At 44.4% G+C, this 18,352-nt stretch overlaps 2 protein-coding genes across 3 annotated transcripts; both read left to right on the top strand.

Moving 5' to 3' along the window:
• The first annotated feature begins 4,485 nt into the window (after window positions 1–4,485).
• ALDOB (aldolase, fructose-bisphosphate B) lies at window positions 4,486–14,591 on the top strand. Of its 2 annotated transcripts, XM_040580809.1 has the most exons (10): window positions 4,523–4,590; window positions 4,718–4,829; window positions 11,043–11,164; window positions 11,447–11,658; window positions 12,181–12,235; window positions 12,392–12,552; window positions 12,773–12,856; window positions 13,333–13,507; window positions 13,655–13,854; window positions 14,079–14,591. In XM_040580809.1, exons 3-10 carry the CDS (start codon window positions 11,053–11,055, stop codon window positions 14,172–14,174), a joined length of 1,095 nt encoding a protein of 364 aa, XP_040436743.1. In that variant the 5' UTR covers window positions 4,523–4,590; window positions 4,718–4,829; window positions 11,043–11,052; the 3' UTR covers window positions 14,175–14,591. The 2 variants fall into 2 exon arrangements, with proteins under 2 accessions (XP_040436742.1, XP_040436743.1); XM_040580808.1 differs by lacking the exon at window positions 4,718–4,829 and having other exon boundaries at window positions 4,486–4,590.
• A 1,815-nt stretch (window positions 14,592–16,406) lies between these two features.
• Window positions 16,407–17,978, top strand: MRPL50 (mitochondrial ribosomal protein L50). The gene is made up of 2 exons (XM_040580807.1): window positions 16,407–16,539; window positions 17,453–17,978. Exons 1-2 carry the CDS (start codon window positions 16,454–16,456, stop codon window positions 17,841–17,843), a joined length of 477 nt encoding a protein of 158 aa, XP_040436741.1. The 5' UTR covers window positions 16,407–16,453; the 3' UTR covers window positions 17,844–17,978.
• The last annotated feature ends 374 nt before the right edge of the window (window positions 17,979–18,352 follow it).

Raw genomic sequence — 18,352 nt, 5'->3', positions numbered from 1 at the left:
GGTTAAAGGCCAGGCTCTCTGTAATGGGAGTGAGGGCTGTAGGTGAATGAGGAAAACAAACCACTTAATAAACAATACCTCTGATTAGATAAGGATGAACAAGCTGGACTTTGAGACGGTTAAGCAAGACTGCAGAGTACAGAAAACATGAAACATCAGCATGGTGTGGAGGGGTGAGGAGGAGGCAGACTCCATGCAGCTCAGGTCTGCTCTGATTAGACTTTAACCCCATCATGCAGGCAGTGGTCTCTATGGGCACACAGAGCCAGGTGTTCCTCATGTATATGTGTGTTATACCCAGACATTCATCCAACTTCCAGTGGTTTTTTCCATTCCATTTCAAACCCTTTTACAGGCCTGACCACATACAGAAGTGTTGATAAGATTAATAGTACTTCATCTACTGAAGTGCAGAAGGAAGCTTTAACTTTGTTGTTGTTCTCTTGGTCACCATGTAATCTCTGAAATGGCTCCATCCATTTCTTTCTTTTCTTTCTTTCTCAGATGTACTGCAGTTTGTATCTCTTCACATTTACTTATTTTCATTTTAAATGCTAGTTAATATGAGTAAAGGCAAAATCCATATTGGAATGATACTGCTAGATACACACAGGAAAAAAGCAGTCATCACCCTGAAGAAACATAAGCAATTCTTCAATTTTTACCCACTGCCTTTAAACCAGGCTTGCCACTGATTTTAATGTACTTCAGCCACCAAGTCTTCACTTAGAACTTCAGTGCAGAACTGATTTTGAAAGCAAGGTTGGATATAACAAAGACAGCAATTAAATTAATTTGTAGTATGAAAATTCAGTACTTGCATTGTCAAACCCTAGAAAGCAGAACCACAAATTAAGATGTAAGTAATAACCCAAGCCACCTGTAAAGACAGTTTTAGTGGTCTTTAAAATTTCTGAACGTATATTTCTGTCAAATTTTGTACAGTAATTTCAGGTGGAAAAGGCAACATCAGGAAAGTCTCCAAGCCATTCAAACACAACATTCACTTGTGCTGTGCCACCTTTGTAAGAGGAAATGCTAGACACTTGTGATTTAACATTATCCATCCCTTTTATACCTGACCACCATTTTCTGTTTTCATTTAAGCTCTCTTACTAGTTATACATCTTGTTTGTGGTGATGTTTCAAACACATATGTGAGTGAGCTATAAAGATTTTTTTCTTGCAAGACTGCTTATATCACCTTTCTCATTAATGGATAAAGTCATAATCCATGCAGAAAAAACTTCAATCACCATATTTAGTTGGGTATTTAAGTAATCAATTCTTACACATCCAAAACTCTGAAAAAAACAGTAATCCTTTCTCCATTAAAAGATTTATTTTCTTCGCTAGAAAAGTGTATCAGCAGTCTGCAATAGTCTGTAAAATTATTTTTAAGAATACCAGTAACTAAGAGTACTTGTTCTTATAGTTCAGTTGCCCTCTCTTCCTATTCTCCCTGTCCCTATCCACAGCTTGGGACCTTTTCAGTATGTCCCCCTTCCCCCTTCTTATGCCAGAGGTAGAGGGGGATGAGGAAACCTAGGGAGACAGAGAAGAGCTGGTGCTTCCTCAGGAACTGAACTACCACACAGAACCCTGCCTGCCTGGCCAGCCCTACAAACTGCAGAAGACAAACCCCACATACCACTAAGATGGATGGCAACATGAATAACAGTGGATGGCTACAAAGGGGCATCTGTTTCGTGCCATTACTGAGCCACTTTGTCAGAAAGTTGTTAGCTGCAACCCTTTAAAATTCATCTGCATGTTCTCTGCCTCTCTTTGCCTCCTGTTTTCCTGAAGGCCACAAATCTGATTCCTGCCCTGTGTCATTATGCCTCTGAACACAACTTCCACCAGGGCTTTGGTGTTCCTCCTACTCCATGGCCATCAAGATGTTCCAGTTTGGTACAGTACACCTGTATTAAAGTCATGCTGTCCATGGCCACAAATTCAGCCTCTGTCAAAGCAGCGTCTAGAGGTAGCCACCTCTGCTAAGGGTGCTCGCACTAGCAGACAACCTCTTGCTAGCTACAGCCCTGTGGCTGCATTATGTTACTCTGAAAAAGGTTTAAACAAAAAAAATAAACCAATCCAAAATTAGTTGGGTGACTTGAAAGCTGAGAGAGTTGGCAATACTATGAGTTCAAACACTAACTTAATGAGACAGGTTTATAACTTGGATAATACACCAATTTTGCCATAGAATAATTAGTGCAGACAATGATGTGGTATTTTTATGGGGCAGGTTAGTTTCTTGGTTAAATGCAAGTACATTGCATTCCCCTCACAATGCAATCTTATTCCTCTATTTAAAGACACACGATACCACTATAACCCAATTTTTAGAGGTATAAGTATCCTCAAATAATGTAGCTATGATGATGGAAGTGTATACTCTTTTCCAGTGCCATTTTAGTATCAGTCTACCACTAAGTTCTGCACAGTATGGTTAGGATCATGTCTGTGCATGTTAATAGTACTGAACCTTACAGTGATGTTATCTAGCATGATTGCTCATTCCATATTCTTCCCTAAACAGGCTCCCATTCCTAAATTAAGAGAAAAAGCTAATCATCATGTTCATTCACTTTCCCTCCTCAGTCCTCAGAATCTCTGCTAGGACCTGTAATCCTAGTGCTTGAAGTGCTGGATATTGGCTCAGAAGGACGAGAAAGGCATGTCCTGGCCATTACCCACCTGGAAATATATAGATATACTTCTGAAAGAATTAAGAACTCAAGGTAGACAGCAGGGGATTATCTAAAGTGGTTTCTAAATGTCAGCCACTGTATTTTTCAAAAAAAGCTCTAGCTTTTCTGTGAGATCCTGTCAGACCATATTACAGATGACACTGGGAAAGAAACACTTCCTCTAACTTTCGTATCTGTGACAGCTTCTAACCAAACCAGGAGTGATGGGACTCAAATTCTAATTTTCTTTGTGGCCCTGACAAAGACCATCAGTATGACACCTTTTTTTCAAGAGGGTCTTGGATAACTTGTTTCAATAAAAGTATTTTTAATCCATACTAGATGCCTCTGTGGTGGAGAAATGTTAATATACCATGGGGTTCATCTGCTAAGACGAGAGAAATGGAATATAAAGCAAACACTGTAAAGCAAGGAAGGCTTTATGTCCATATGTTACGTGCCACGGCATTCTTCAGCAAAAAGGTATGGCTCAGGAAGGAGAATATTAAAACAAATCAACACAAGCACAAGGCCTACAGTTGGGCTCTATCCTCAGCTTTTTCAGAGGTTTCTCTGATGACTGTCACAGACTGCTACTGCTGGCAGCATGTAAACTGTTAAGATTTCCTGCAAGCACTGACCTTGGCATGCAGCTCTAGGAAAGACAGGCTCAAGGAAGAAGTACCCTAATGAAGGCAGTGTTGCTCAGTGAGAGGAGAAATCAGATATCTCACGGTGTCAATGTAAAGGCTAAAGGTGTTATTACATGAGCCAAAGACATGGGGAAACTACGTCATTCTTCATACAAACACTGGGTCTTTGTCGTAAAGACTTGCTAATGTCCAAGGTCAAAGAGCATGTTGCTGCTGAGGGGATGATGTTTGCCTAACAGTCCCTGTGCTGTACTTCCCTCCAGGAGTACTGACCTGCAGTATGGGGTAGGGGGGTGGGGAATAAATCAGGTCTGTCTACCTGGATTTGGTGAATAGCTGTAGTGTGGTTTCATATAAAGTGGAATGCTGGTATGCTGTTTCTAGAACATTAGCATTTTTCAGAGAAAAAAATTGCTAAGCAGCAGAGAAGCCTGTGTGTCATTGTAATATGGGTAAATTTCAATGGGATTTTGGTGGAAAATTTGGCTTGCACTTGTGCAGCTCAGTGTGGGCACATGTCTTCTGATAACCGTCATTCTCACACATACACTGCGTTAAAGAAAATTAGAACTTGCAGATTCATTAACCCTGATACCGTAGCATCGCATTTTGCCTTTCCATAGACTTAACTGGAGAAGGAATATATGTTTCTGTGCTAAATTTTCAAGGAGGAAAATCAGTGTAACACTTAGGAAGGCACTGAAATGACAATATTTGATGTCAATTAAGAATCTGGATCTGTTGCATTATTTCTGCATTTTGTTTTCTATTCTTCCTTCCTACACTGTGCAGTTTCCTAAGTATAAGCTTCCAGAAGATCTAACCCTAAACAGAAGGTTATGCCCAAGATCCCTGTAAACGATCTCCATGTTTCCTTTTTTTTCAGTCTGTTTTAGAAAGAGGAGGAACAATTTGAAATAACTGGAAAGTGCCTCAGTTTCACCATGTCATAAATGGCCTTATATATTTATACAGGGGAGGGGAAGGGGGCAGACCCCCAGGAGCGAGACTGTGTCCTGTTGGCTGTGTGGTTGTGGTCTGAGAGCCAATGACCGACTTCAAACAATGATGGGAGGAGGGAGAATGGAGGAGTGGAGGCAGGGGGTGGGGGTGGGGGACACACACACACCCCACCTATCAAGAATTTTATAAAAGTTAGTGCCCAGAAGGACTGGGTCTCTTTGCCTGCAACCACCACACCAGAAGCTTGTAGCAGCAGAGGTATTGTCCACAAACAAGTAAGTATAATAATTTAATTTCTAAACTGTAAAGCTAGTATGTATATCAGCACCCGAGACACAATGTGTTTATCTAAAGTGGGCTTGGGGAGTTGTTTTTGGTTTTGTTTTTATTTTTTTGTTCCAGGAACAGCTTGCAAGAACTAAGCACTCAGCCATTCTGCAGTGATCTTCCAATGTGACCCAATTTCTGCTAAATGTGGCTTTCTAACTTAGCTTAGTCACTCAGAACTCCTGGAGTAAGTGAATCCTTAGTCTGAGTAGACCAGTAACATACCTTCATTGCTTTCTACTGCTTTGTTTTGCATGTGTTTCTTTATGCTTGTGGAGTACATAAATTGATGTTTTGTAAGGAGAAGAGAGAATGACTGGAGAATACTGTTGGTCCTGACAAACTACAATGCTGACAGAAGTGTAATTACGTGTGTTTGTTGTGCAGCTTCTTCTGAAGTATTAGCACAGTAGTATGGATAAGATTCCTCGGCAGGGGGATGTACGGTAGTCTGCAGTGCAGGAAACCAAAACCTGCTCCTGCATTAGGCTGTAACCTTTCAATTTGTGAACAGCCAGCTTCAGGAAATTGCTCAACAAATGCAAACCCTCGCTGTCTGTGATCCTCCATCACTTTCTCAATTGTCCCATGTGCCTGGCACCCAAAACTATTTAGTCCACCCAAAACTCTCACCACTGCTTCCCCCAGCCTCCCCTACTGGCATTACGAGACTTGAATTCTAGTGCAAGTTTGACAGCATTTTTTACCTTCTCTGAGAAGAGCCCAGCCCTGAGAGAGAAGCAGCTTCATCCTAATGACCAGACTTACTTCCAATAAACCAGTTTCTTGCTACCTCAGTCATCTCTAGCCATCAGGAGTGCTCCAGAAGTGCTCTGCGCTGACTGCAGAGGCTGGGTCCTTAAGTGCATAACCTCTTTTCATACTTGCTAGAGAGATGAAATGGGGGTACATTTGCTGAGGGCTTGGGTATAGCTCAGGCTAATAAAGGAATCAGGACAGGGAAATGCAGCTCTCACATACTCCCATCCACTTGAGATAGGATATTGAAGCAATGTCCCTAGACAGAGCATGAAGACAGAAAAAAACCATTGTTCCCACCTTCATAAGAGAGAGAAAAAACAGGCAACTTACCGTCATATATGCCCCAAAGGACCTATCAAGATGGTGAAATTAGTATATCAATCAAAAAACATGTGCTTCTTTTTCTAGGTGACACAAGTCTGAATATCTCTTTTTGTCCCATAACCTTGACACTTTTTAAAACCCAGAAATGAAACATTTTGCTATACTTTCACTTGCACTGCAAAGATGGAGAAATATCCTTTTCTTTCCTCAGAGCATCTTCATATATACAGGAGGCACCACTTCCATTTCAACTCCCTAAAGCAAGTACAGAGAGTCACAGGGTAGTTCAGGCTGAAGGAGGCATCAGGAGGTCTGTAGTCCGACCTTCTGCTCAAAGTAGGGCTAGACACAAGGTCAGACCAGGCTGCTTATGGCTTTATTCAGTTTGGTCTTGACAGCCTCCAAGGATGGAGACACCACAGCCTCTCTGTTGACCTCCTCCACTGTTGGCTGTCCCAATAATGTAAAAATTTTCTTCATATCCAGACCACATCTCTCCAGTTTCAGCTTATGCTTGTTGTCTCTCACTCTCCTGTAATGTGCCACTGTGAAAAGCCTGGCTCAGCCTCTCCAACGACCACTCTGCAGGTATTGGGGGTTGCTGAGGTGTGCCCTCAAAGCCATCTCTGCTCAAGGCTGAACTAGACCCAGGTCTGCAGCCTTCTCCTCACAGAGCAAGTGCTTCAGCCCCTGATTTTCTTGGTGGCATCAGCTGAACTCATTCCAGTTTGTCAATGCCTTTCCTGTACTGCTGGGGCTAACACTGGATGCAGCACCCAGATGTGATGAGCAGAGGGAGATAATCCTTGTCCTTCCCTGGCTCTCTGGGCCAGACCCCTGCTCACACAGGATGCTGCTGGCCCTCGCTGCTGGCCCATGTTCAGCTCACTGCCTGACAGGGCCCTGGGCCTTCTCTGTTCCCCTGTCCTACTAGCCCTGGTGGGATCACTTCAGGGCTCTGCCCCACAGGCAATGGGTGGGGGTTTGTTATGGCTGAACTTCATGGTGCTCCTGTTGGTCTCTTCCTGCCCCCGTCCAGGCTCCTCTGGATGGCTGCCCAACAATCAAGCGTATTAACTCGTCCTGCCAGCTTGGTGTCATCTGCAAGCTAGATAAGAATGTGCTCTGTCAGCAGGACAGGGGCAAACTTGCCAAGCTGTTCATACCTCTCAGTTTGCCCAATGTCCAAGTAAAATAGACTTACATAGAAATAGCGTTTTAATGAGCTCCATGGAGAAGTGAGGCCAATAACTAGATTTATCCACTGTCATGAGAATATAAGGTACATAACTGATTTATGTGTCTGTCTCTCCTAAGCATACAAGTGTAAATGAGGAGTAAATCCAGTCAGGTCAACACTGTGCCTACATGTCATGGGCTAAATTTTTGAATACTTTTCGCTCTCCATGTCAACTGTGTTTATCTATTTATATAAGCAACTTTTGCTTCTTCAAACCCTGCTCCTTGGAAGCAGAATCTCTTGTGTGCACAGTGTAATGGCATGCAAATGTGGTTTGCATTGCTGTCAGAGATGATGTTGAAGGGCAGTATTTAATAGTAATTGAACAGGAAAAGCTGCATGCATGGGGTACAAACTGTATTTTGAGAGTTTGGTTCTGCACCAATTTTATAAAAGAAGGCAATGAAGACACACAAGAGAAAAACTTACAGATTCCAATCCAATCTTTTTCTGTCTGCAAACCAGGACTCAGGTGAGATTTTCTGTATTATTAGAAGATGCCAGTCACTTGAGGTGGTTGGGAAGAAGAGATGCCAGTGAAATAGTAATGTTTCTAAGATGACCTGAAGTGGAATGTAACAGTTTGTTCCTTCTGCTGTTCAGTTTGCCTCTGCCCTTTGGTTCTCACTATTAATATTAACAGGATGCAGTGCTTGTGCCGATACCCATGAAGATACTTTCCCTACAGGTCCTCCATTATGGTAGCTGAGAAAAACTTGAGTCTTCAGCGGTACAGTATTTACTTTTGCAGCTGTGCTGTCCCCTTCCCCCCTACCCCCATCTCCTGCTGGTCACAGGCTGGGGTCTGAACAAAGAACTTGTTTGTTTAAGGAGCTGCTGAAGCCTGGCAAACTCTCAAGGTAGTTGTAAAGCCGGGGGTTTTGTTAATTCTTTGCAGTTTTATTCTTTTGTTTCTCTCTTCCACTTTTAAAAAATGTTATGTAAGCAGTTACCACAAAGAGAATACATTGTATTCATACAATGTCAAATCAATGTGAAATCACTTGAGTTGGTGAAACTATGACACTAGCTAACAGCCTAAAACGGTACCAAATAAAATTTTTGAAAAACCTTAGTGGTGCAACAACTCCTAGATACTGCTACTGAGAAAAGAGTTCCTGTGACCTTTTGCCTGCCTGGAAAAGTTGACAAATTAAACAGATAAAGCACAATAATAAGGCAAATAGGCTTTGTTCTTGTGAGAATGAAATGAACTGCCCAGCTTTGGCAGCCTGGGCACAACTGTTTTTCCTCAGGACCTGGAAGGTGACATATCTGGCTCTTTAAGGGGGGACATTAATGTTTCTGTGGATGTGCTGGGAGCTCACTCTTTACAAGGCAGCTGTATGAAGTGTTACTGACATGTAAGACTTCTCCACTCCCCTTTAAATGCTCAGAGCAGTACTTTACAGCAGAGACACCCTTTCTGAATTCCACAGAGAAGATCCTCAAGATTATGCTCCTTATGGAAGAATCACAGAAAAATAAAGTCCTAAACCAAGGGTACTTGAACATTCTGGACCTTAGAGCTATCATTAACTTTACAACTGCTCTTTTGCACTCATTTCTTCAGCATTTCAGTTAGAAACGCTGTGCATTTTGTTCATCCTTGTAGCTCAGCAGGGTAGCTGGGAACTAGTCACTATAGCCTTACATAATTTTGGGATGCCTTTCGGCAGATCTCCACCTACTCCTTCACACTTAATGAGATACTTGCATAGAAACCGCAACTAGCCAGCTGTCTTCCAATTCATCATTGTAGAACTACACTGTATTGTTTCAGTCTCTTGAGAGTACTCACTTGGATCAGCATTATCACCTGAAAACTTGTATTTCCATATATTGGCAATTTGCTTTGCAGGCTGGTTTTGAGTGATAACTGTCTTTTTTTGATCTTTATGCAAACACTGAAAACAAGTAAGAATCAACAGATGTCAGTCTCATTGCTTATGGTATTGCTGGGGAGAAAGTATACCCATAATAAAGAAACTAGAGTGACTGATGATCTTGTAATTCAGCTAGCTGGATTAAAAATTATCTGGATACACCAACTCGTGCTGTAACATACCTCCAAACTGCAACTCTGAAATCCCATTACTGATTTAGCAGTTCATTAGTTTTGACCTTGGACAAGATCATATTCTTGCCAGATCACAATTTTCCAGTCTTTTCCACAGAGCCCGTGAACTACTGGAGTGATTCCTCATAGTTTTGCATAGCAACTTATTTAACAGTGCTCTGGTTTTGACTGAAGTGCTTATAACACAAACCCTTACTACAATAATCATAATAACAAGGTAGTTTCTTATTCTAAGAGACCTGTCAGACTCAGAAAGAAGGTGAGGGATGAGGAGGGTTACAGGTGAACTTAATTAGCAATAAACAGCATAAACCATAGATCTTCCTGTTCTTTTGATCTGAACAGGATAAGAGCTGAGAGTGATGGAGTTGTGGTCAGTCACCACAGTAGAAGGATGCTTCCCAGAGCTCTGGCCACAGCCTGGCATGCATACAAAAAGAGGAGTTCAGAAAAGCCTGCTTTTGCAGGACTACAGCTAGGCATTTTAGTCCCTGAAAAGGAAGGAACCCTCCCCCATTTGATACAGTCTTCATCACACACTCTTTCAAATTCCCTTTAAATGTAGAATGACTTAACATTGATAAGCTGCATAGAATGCATTCCAGTCTCAGACAACCTACAAAAAGGTAAAGCAGACACCTGGACACTGCATCCAGCTGGTCTGCGCTGGTAGACAATGCCATTTGAATCTTGCACAATACCATTACCAATACAAAAGTACCTTCAACTATAAATCAGACATGGATTTATAGCTGTCCCAGTACTGTGATGGCACTGTTACCAGAAAAGTTTAGCACCGTTTGGCATGGTGCACAGAACTCTATTACCCTATCACAAGTCGCAGCCAGACCCTGATTTTTATTCTCCACTATGCTCTTCTGCAGGGAGGGCAAGACAAGGATTCCCTGGCAACATAATGTCTGCGTGCAGGGAAAAGGGATGGAGAACTTGGCTGTGTACATGCTTATATGGAGAGACATATTTGCTGGCTATCTCTGGCACATGGTGAAATGGGAAATGTTCTCATTTCTCTTTAAGGCTGAGCTTGCGAATAGAAAATGCGGACGCTGCTCAGAGGCCTGCCCCTTTGGAGGAAAACTTGATATTGGAGATCTTTTGTGTTGTTTTTAATGATTCATCTCATGGATTTACCACCTACTGATAAAAACATGGGTATCACTTTAGCTGTCACATATGATCAACAGAGGGAAAAGAGTCTTTCTGTCTTATGCATACGGGCTTATATACACAGGGAAGTAACCTGGAATATTCAGATAATCTGAGAAACTGTAATTTAATGCCACACAATCAAAACTTTAATAAGAACAAGCATTTTGTCATAACAAGACAGAATGTGGATTTCAGGTGCTGCATATCTGCAGCTGGTAAACCTCTGCCAGAGCTGAAAAGATAGAAATAGGTGGTGAATCCTTCTAAAACCTCCAGGTCTTATAGAGTAAGCAATGTGGTACAGTTCTGAAAGCAGACATGGGAAGGAGAGAATTACAAAGTGAGGCAGGAGCGTGGGGATGGAAAGTCGACTAGACAAAGTAGCAAATACTGCCAACACAGGCCAGGGAATGGAAGAGGGGCATTATTAGGAAATGTGTAAAGGCAATGAGGTAATTGGCATTCTTCTGACTGGGACCAAGAAGTCTGCAGAGCCAGCAGTTAGCACACTTGTTAGCTTAGTGCGTGTTTTTATGACAGATTGACTTTCCTTTAGCCTCTCAGAAAATCCATGTAAAATGCAGTCTTTCCCACTTTGGTTCTAGAAGGATATGCTAGGATGTTGCTCCTGCATTCCTCTCTTCTAGTTTTGCCGCACACACCAAGCCAAGAAGAACTTGAATGGATTTCTGGGCATATGGCTATGATAACATGGACCAGACAAGCACTGAGAGCCCTCCAACAGAAATACCCGAGTGTTATCGCTGCCTTATAGTTTGTGTATATAGTCTCCCCCAACTTTTAACAGTAATACTCTTCCACAGGTAAGTCAACATGACCCACCAATTCCCAGCGCTGTCTCCAGAGCAGAAGAAAGCTCTTTCAGACATCGCTCAGCGGATTGTGGCTTCAGGAAAGGGGATCTTAGCTGCAGATGAATCCGTGGGTGAGTTCTGGATATCGATCAATTAGCAGTACCCAAGACTTTTTCTCTTAATTTTGCTTCATCTTTGAAATTAGTGGAGTAAATTAAAAACAATTGAAAAATGTTGTCTGAGCAGGAACAACTCAGCCAGGCAGGACTGCGACCAATAGTAATGAAAGCTGACAAACTATGGGTTGAGAAGGGGGAGATCGAAACTCAAGGCCCAGTTCATTACTACATACTGGGACCAGGAGGCTAGCCAAGGCTAACACCTCCTCGTCTGACCTTTGTCCACCTTGCTAGGTACCATGGGGAACAGGCTGCAGAGGATCAATGTGGAAAACACAGAGGAGAATCGCCGGGCTTTTCGAGAGATTCTCTTCTCTTCAGATGCTTCCATCAACCAGAGCATTGGGGGAGTGATCCTCTTCCATGAGACTCTCTATCAGAAAGACAGCAGTGGAAAGCCATTTCCAGCTCTTATCAAAGAAAAAGGCATTGTGGTGGGGATAAAGGTATCTGTAAATGTGTGGTTGGCAGCATAATCCAAACTCCGCTTCCAGTGAAAATTATATACAGGGCTGCACTCTCTCCTGTTAAAAACTTTTCTTTCTTTGTTGTGATTGGTTTTAAAATCCCTAGAAGATCTCTACCACCATTCTCTGCGTTGCTTTTTTACAACAAACCAGGGGCACATTTGCACTTGAGGCAGGAACTTTTCATCTACCAACTCCCATCTACTCACCATTCACTGCAATTAAATTCCTCCATGCAGCAACCTAAATCCAGTCCTTTCTGCATGTGATGGATCTCTTGAGCCATTCCTTGCAGCCATCTACACATTGCCCCTTCCTCTTACCCAACCACTCCTTTTCTTCCCCTTTGCTCCAACATTTCCCTCCTTTTCATCCTTAGTATGTTCAGCCCCATGCTTTACTCACAGTCAGCCAGCAAAGACAGACTAACCATGGGTAAGAAGACAAGGATGAGACCAATTTCCATCTCTCTGTAACCCTTCTTTTTTTGTGTCTCCACAGCTGGATAAAGGTACAGCACCCCTAGCAGGAACAAATGGAGAAACCACCATCCAAGGTAAGGAGAGCTCTAAGGAGCCTAAGCTATGACTGCTGCAGTTAAAGCCATGGGGTGGCTCACCTGAATCACAGCCTTGTCTGATGGCATGGTACTTTTCAGAGTTGTGTGTCCTGAAGAACTGCTCTCAGTGAAGCACTGTTCTTTCACCTGCAGGGCTGGATGGACTGGCTGAGCGCTGTGCCCAGTACAAAAAAGATGGTGCTGACTTTGGCAAGTGGCGTGCGGTGCTGAAGATCAGCAGCACAACACCCTCTCAACTTGCCATCCAAGAGAATGCCAACACATTGGCACGCTACGCCAGCATCTGCCAGCAGGTATCTACCCTCCAGTAACCCTTCCTGACATGCTGCTGCCCCTTCTCACTGTTCCCTGTGATAACATCCTAGGTAACTTGAAAGGCGGATCTCTGCCAAGGTTTTGGGAAAGGTGAGGAAGAAGGGCAGCACAGCATGAAGAAATACCACCAAAGTAGGGGCAGATAAGAACAGTCGTTCTTCCATAGCCCTAAACACTTCCTGTTTTTTCTTTTCTTAGCATGGCTTGGTGCCCATTGTGGAGCCAGAAATCTTGCCTGATGGAGACCACGATCTCCAGCGCTGTCAGTATGTCACAGAAAAGGTAAGAGATTCCTGCCCTTCTCTTCTCCTTCACAAATCAGTAACCAATTTTACGCTGTTTGTGCTCACAGATCTCAAAGAGTTTTGACCAAAAAGGTACTTCATAACTGCATCACAAAAATGAGTTGCTCACAGTCAAATAATGAGTTAATAGCAAATGCAAGAGTAGAATCTGTGCTTTTGGATTTCCATTCAAACAAGCATTCTCAATCTGAGAAAGATGTATTGGGAGCAAAACACTTAATTCTCTTTCAGTACCTCAGTTTGCCGGGAAAAATCCAATAAATATGAAGAATGGTATCCTGGTCATCTCAAAAGAAATGGTGTCTTCAGAACTGCAACCCCTGTGATAAAATTCATGGGAAAGCAAAATTCATTTGATCTTCTCACACTCACAAGGAATTAGCTGCCTTTCCACAGCAGGTTGAGGTGAAGATTTGAGCAGAGGTCTGTATTCAGTCCTCCTATTATTTTCAGGTTCTGGCTGCTGTCTACAAGGCCTTGAATGATCATCATGTGTACCTGGAAGGGACACTGCTGAAACCCAACATGGTGACGCCTGGACATTCCTGCCCCAAGAAGTACACCCCTCAGGATGTAGCCATAGCAACTGTCACTACTCTTCTCCGGACCGTTCCTGCTGCCGTTCCTGGTGATTCTTGATTCATTTCTATGTATCCATTCACACTGTCACACTTGCTGGACTTGCTCCTGCGTATGATGTGCTTGCTCATCAAGTCAGGGATTGCAGTGGCTGGAGCACTCCATTTCTAAGACTTCAAACCTCTTTTTTTTGCAGGAATCTGCTTCTTGTCTGGAGGCCAGAGCGAAGAAGAGGCTTCTGTCAACTTGAACGCCATGAATCAGTCTCCTCTGCCTAAGCCTTGGAAACTGACCTTTTCATATGGGAGAGCCCTGCAAGCCTCTGCCCTGGCAGCATGGGTGGGCAAAAGCGAGAACAAGAAGGCTGCACAAGAGGCCTTCCGCAAGCGGGCACAGGTATAAGGCCTTCCCCCAGCACAGAGAGGAGCTCCACACTATGGAGGGAGACATGTTGTCACCTTCCTAAGGCTCCTCTTGTTCCTGCCCCTCCTGGTACTTCATGTTCAGCAGGGTTGTCATTCTGTTATTTTTGCCTTGGTTGATTACTCCTGCTGTCTTTCTACATCTGTCTTTCTCACTCCAAGCTAACTGGTATCCCCTCCTTTTTCTTTCTTTTTCAGATTAACGGTTTGGCTTGCAGAGGACAGTATGTTGTGTCTGGGAAGACTGACACAGCTGCCACGCAGTCACTTTTCACAGCCAGCTACACCTACTGAAAGTGCAGGAACTTTCCTTTGTCCTGTCCCTCTTCACAAGGTGGAAGATACTCAGAAATGAAAGAAAAACAAAGAAATCTAATTTCCCTTACACTAAACAAAACTGGAGATAAAATGGATTAGTTTCCTCTCCACCCTTTGCTCTTACCATTTATCAAGGGGATATTCGTGTTTCTTCTTCTTCACATTTCAAGGAAGGGGAATTCTTTCCATACAACAGCTGCCAATGAATCATGAACATAGTCTCCCTCTGGTTTAAACTCGGTCCCCAAAATAGTAGGCAGATTAAGTAGTTCCCTAGCAATTCAAATTCAAATGCATACCCTTACCCATTACCACATTTTGTAGTCAAAATCGTGAACTACAGAATCTGACTGTGTCTTCAATCATGGGAATAAAACAGTAATTGAAAACTAATCTCTTATCTCACAATTCTTTTTTCTAGATAAACTTTACAGTCTCTTTCACGCGAGTGGTTTTCAGTAGCCTATGCAAAGATTAAGTCACAAAGCTTTACTGCTGGTGAACTTGGAAAACCCTGAGGAGATCAAAGGGAAATAATCCAATAGTGATACAGCTGGAGAGGTTAATCCTGTTGACTGAAGTCTGGCAGACACTGAGAAAACCTGAGAGATGTATATGGCCAGCAGTGCACAGGACTTGGGCCACAGATAAGTCACACTACCTTCAGAAGCTTCTCGTGTCTCTGGAGAATCATGTTTGGTGTGATGAGTCTGCTATGGGCCGAGTTAGGGTTGCACAGGCTCAGTTAGTTCTGTGCAAAGACTACTTTTCCAAAGCACTTTTACAGTGGCATTTTCTACAATAATTAACACAAAACATGCAGGGAGGCATCTTGGCCTACCATGTTGACATAGCTTGAATAATTAAGCTGATGTTGAAGGTCTAAAGTTTGATCTTTGGTACGTTGCTGTGTACCTGTCAGACATGTAAGCTTTGTTAGATAAAGCACAATTAACAAGTTATGAAAAAAAGGCAGAAATAGCAGAAATACCAGACCTAAGGTTATACAAAAGTACTTGTACTTGCATGGCAACACGTTACAGCAATCAACTAGTGACACCTTGGAGCAGCCCACCAACCAGCAAACACAAAGGAACCCAGAAGATAACCTCCTGTCCCTCTTCAGGGCCACCCTGTGCTGCAGGCTTCTCTTCCCAGCCACAGGCATCCCCCATTCCTGCCAGCAAAAAGGGAAAAAGGCAAAATCACTGCCCTGTAAGCACCTCCTCATGTTCTTTGTGTTAGCAACCACTCTTTCACAGCAGCAATAAATACCCAAACTCCACACAGATCCAACAATTGCATAATTAATGCATGTATATAGTCCGTCCTGACCATGAATGAAAAGCTACTTGCCAGGAAACACTACAGAGGGCTATAGTGGTGTTAGAAACAACATCCATTTTCTGGTTCAGTCATGGTCCTGTAAATCTCCATGAACCTGAGTTCAAGTAAACCTCTGTTCCTGATGAGAAGCAACGTACTGATCTGATCTATGTGAACCGCTTATCTTAAAATTGGGAGTGGAAAAAATGATCCCCCAAACCAGCAAACGAAACTGCTCTCCCACTTTATAAAACTAAAGCTGTGGCTTTGCTAAATAATTCCTGCTCCTTTGCTGGACCTCTGCCACAGACGCTGTGCCTGGTGTAGCTGGCAGCTGTGCTCTGGCTCCTGGTATTTCTCTTTGCAGAGGTGTTTGCGACCGGAGCAAGCGGACGTCTGCTGAGTGCATTGCCATGAATCAAAACAAGGCTGTGTACAGATGAAGCGTTATTTCTTGCCTTTAAAAATGAACATCCTTCCAAAAAACAGGAAAGGCGATATCCCCACGTAATTGTGTGCCTGGGGCAGAAGTGCGGCCTACAGAACAAACTGCGGGAGCACGGCTGGCTGACCGCGCCGCCAGCCACCACACCCTGAAGGCAGGATCAAACCCTCCAGGGGCGGCTGCCAACACTCTTCCGACTGGCGGAACCACGCAGCGATCGCGGCAATCGCGGCGGGCGACAACGTGTATCCCCGCCCCCTGCTGCGCCGGCCCCACACGCTGTTACACACGCCCCTTCCCGCCCCCACGCGCCCGCGGTCGGCCCTGACTGCCGCCGCCGCCTCGGACCGGGCGCGGGGGTGGGGGAGGGGCCGGCGCCTCTCCGCCGCGGGGCGGGGCCGCAGCTCCCGTGAGGCAGCGCGGGCCGGGCCGAAGCCCCGCCCTCTCCGCCGGCTGCTGGGACGAGGCTGCGCGTGCCCTCGCCATGGCGGCCGTAGCCGTGCTGCGGGTGGCGGGCCGGCGGCTGGGCCTCGGCGCCCCGGCGCGCAGGGCGTTTTGGGGCGGCGTGAGGTAACGGCGTGGGAAGCGGGAGGCACGCCCCGGCTACCGTCTTGTGTTCTGGGGGGGTGGGTTCCGGAGGCGGGCAGGCACTGGCGGCGTTCGGCCCTCCTGCCCGCTGCCTGCCCGTACCGGGTCTGCGACCCGCCGCGGCGTGCGCGGGTGGCCCCGCAGGGGCCGGTGCATTCAGGAGGGTGGTTGAGCCTTCAGCCCTGCCGTTCTCGCGGCTCGGTTTTCGTGCAGCTGAGCGCGTTAGGTCGGAGGCCTCGGGGCGTCAGCGGGGGCCTCATCGCGTCCCCGCCGAGGGCGCTGCAGGCGGGCCGCCGTGGGGTGCGGTGTTAGGGTTTCTAGTACCCATACATGCTTTGGTAAGGGAACTGGCTAGGTGTGGAAAAAGGTTTCAGGGCAGGACTACGATGTGAATGAAGAGAAGTAGTTTCTGTGTAGCATTTTAGCTGAAACCATGCACGTGGTGTTGTGTAGATTACGGCATGGGACCAAGGCAGATAATTGGAGTAGACTTAATTCCTGCTTAAAACTAACAATCGTAATTTTTTTGTATTTGTGTGCACTAATTTTCTCTGTAGTAGTGGTTAATTTTTGTTGCCCTTTTTATCTCAACCGATTAGAAAATGGAGCAGTAACTGGGAAAACAATCGATTAAAATTTTGTTTACACTTAGATGAATAACATAAGCAGGGCAGGTGATTGCTGTGTAGAGACAGCAGCATTTAGGGGAAAACCCAAATGTCTAGCCTGTGTACTTTTTTTCTTGCATGCATAACAAACCTGCTGTGCCCACAGGATGTGTAAACTGTCTGTAAGCTAGGCTGAATCCAGTATTAAAAAACTATTAATAGAAATGTGCTTTGGTTTAGCGTTAAGTAGCCCAGAGACTGAAAATGCTTCTGTCTGGTGTCAATAGGAAGCAGGAACAAGAAGTGGAAGCAGACAAAATAATTCATCAAGAGAAAAGTGAACCCAGCCTGATCTGTCCCCCACCACGCAACAGAAATTATATTCCTCCAGGGGATATAGAGAGTTGCCTGGAGTCTTATGTCAAGGAGATTTTTGGACCCTCACTTCCTGGTAATTGGCAGCAGACACCTCTCAAAGAAAACAGGTTAAAGTATCGCCTTCTGGCTCAGCTGGCAGCAGACCTTGGTCATGCTGTCCCCAATTCACAGCTCCACCTCATGCGCAGTGCTGAAGATGTCTTGAATTTTTATAGCACTCCTGTGAAGGATGTGTCCAAGTTTGATGAACTGTGTGCTGCAGAGCTGCCCCCAAACCTGAAGATTATCTGGCAGCAGTGAGTTGCACCATACAGCATCAGTTTGCGTTGTTTCTGTTCCCAATGCAAGACTGCAGAGCAGAAGCAGAGCCCTTTCATTGTAGTAGCAGCTGAGTATATGAATATCCCTAATAAAAATGCGTGTATTTGTCCTCGAGTTTCATTGTTTCTGTTCTATATGGAAAAAAGAGCAGGTTATCCTTGTGAAACAGTGATGCAGTGTAGTGCATGCTTTCTGGCCTTTGCTTTGCTTCCCAACAGTGAGTCCAGTGGGGACAACTGGGGGGACCAGCTCCACATTTTCTTACCTGCACCTCATAAAACCTCAGCTTTGATTTTGAACTGTGTAATGGGCTTTTGCATGTGCAGTTTGGCTATGTCAGGAGCCCTGTTCAGCTCAGCCACCGAGACTAGCAGGGACAGCAGACTCTTGGGGAAGGAGAGGCGAAGTAAGCCGTAATTTCTGAATTTTTTTTTTCTTTTTTCCTTGAGATTAAAAAGAAGATCCTGTCAGCAATAAGGTTTTTAAAA

Source organism: Falco naumanni, chromosome Z (assembly GCF_017639655.2).
Source record: "Falco naumanni isolate bFalNau1 chromosome Z, bFalNau1.pat, whole genome shotgun sequence".
NCBI classification, from domain to species: Eukaryota; Metazoa; Chordata; class Aves; order Falconiformes; family Falconidae; genus Falco; species Falco naumanni.
The sequence above is the reverse complement of the archived record's forward strand: the minus strand, read 5'-3'. Positions and strand labels throughout refer to the sequence as shown.

Coding starts and splice junctions, on each gene's coding strand:
- MRPL50 (XM_040580807.1), top strand. CDS start 16,454: ATGGCGGCCGTAGCCGTGCTGCGGGTGGCGGGCCGGCGGCTGGGCCTC. Junction 16,540..17,452: donor GCGTTTTGGGGCGGCGTGAG/GTAACGGCGTGG, acceptor TGGTGTCAATAG/GAAGCAGGAACAAGAAGTGG.
- ALDOB (XM_040580808.1), top strand. CDS start 11,053: ATGACCCACCAATTCCCAGCGCTGTCTCCAGAGCAGAAGAAAGCTCTT. Junction 11,165..11,446: donor AGCTGCAGATGAATCCGTGG/GTGAGTTCTGGA, acceptor CCACCTTGCTAG/GTACCATGGGGAACAGGCTG. Junction 13,855..14,078: donor CCTTCCGCAAGCGGGCACAG/GTATAAGGCCTT, acceptor TTTCTTTTTCAG/ATTAACGGTTTGGCTTGCAG.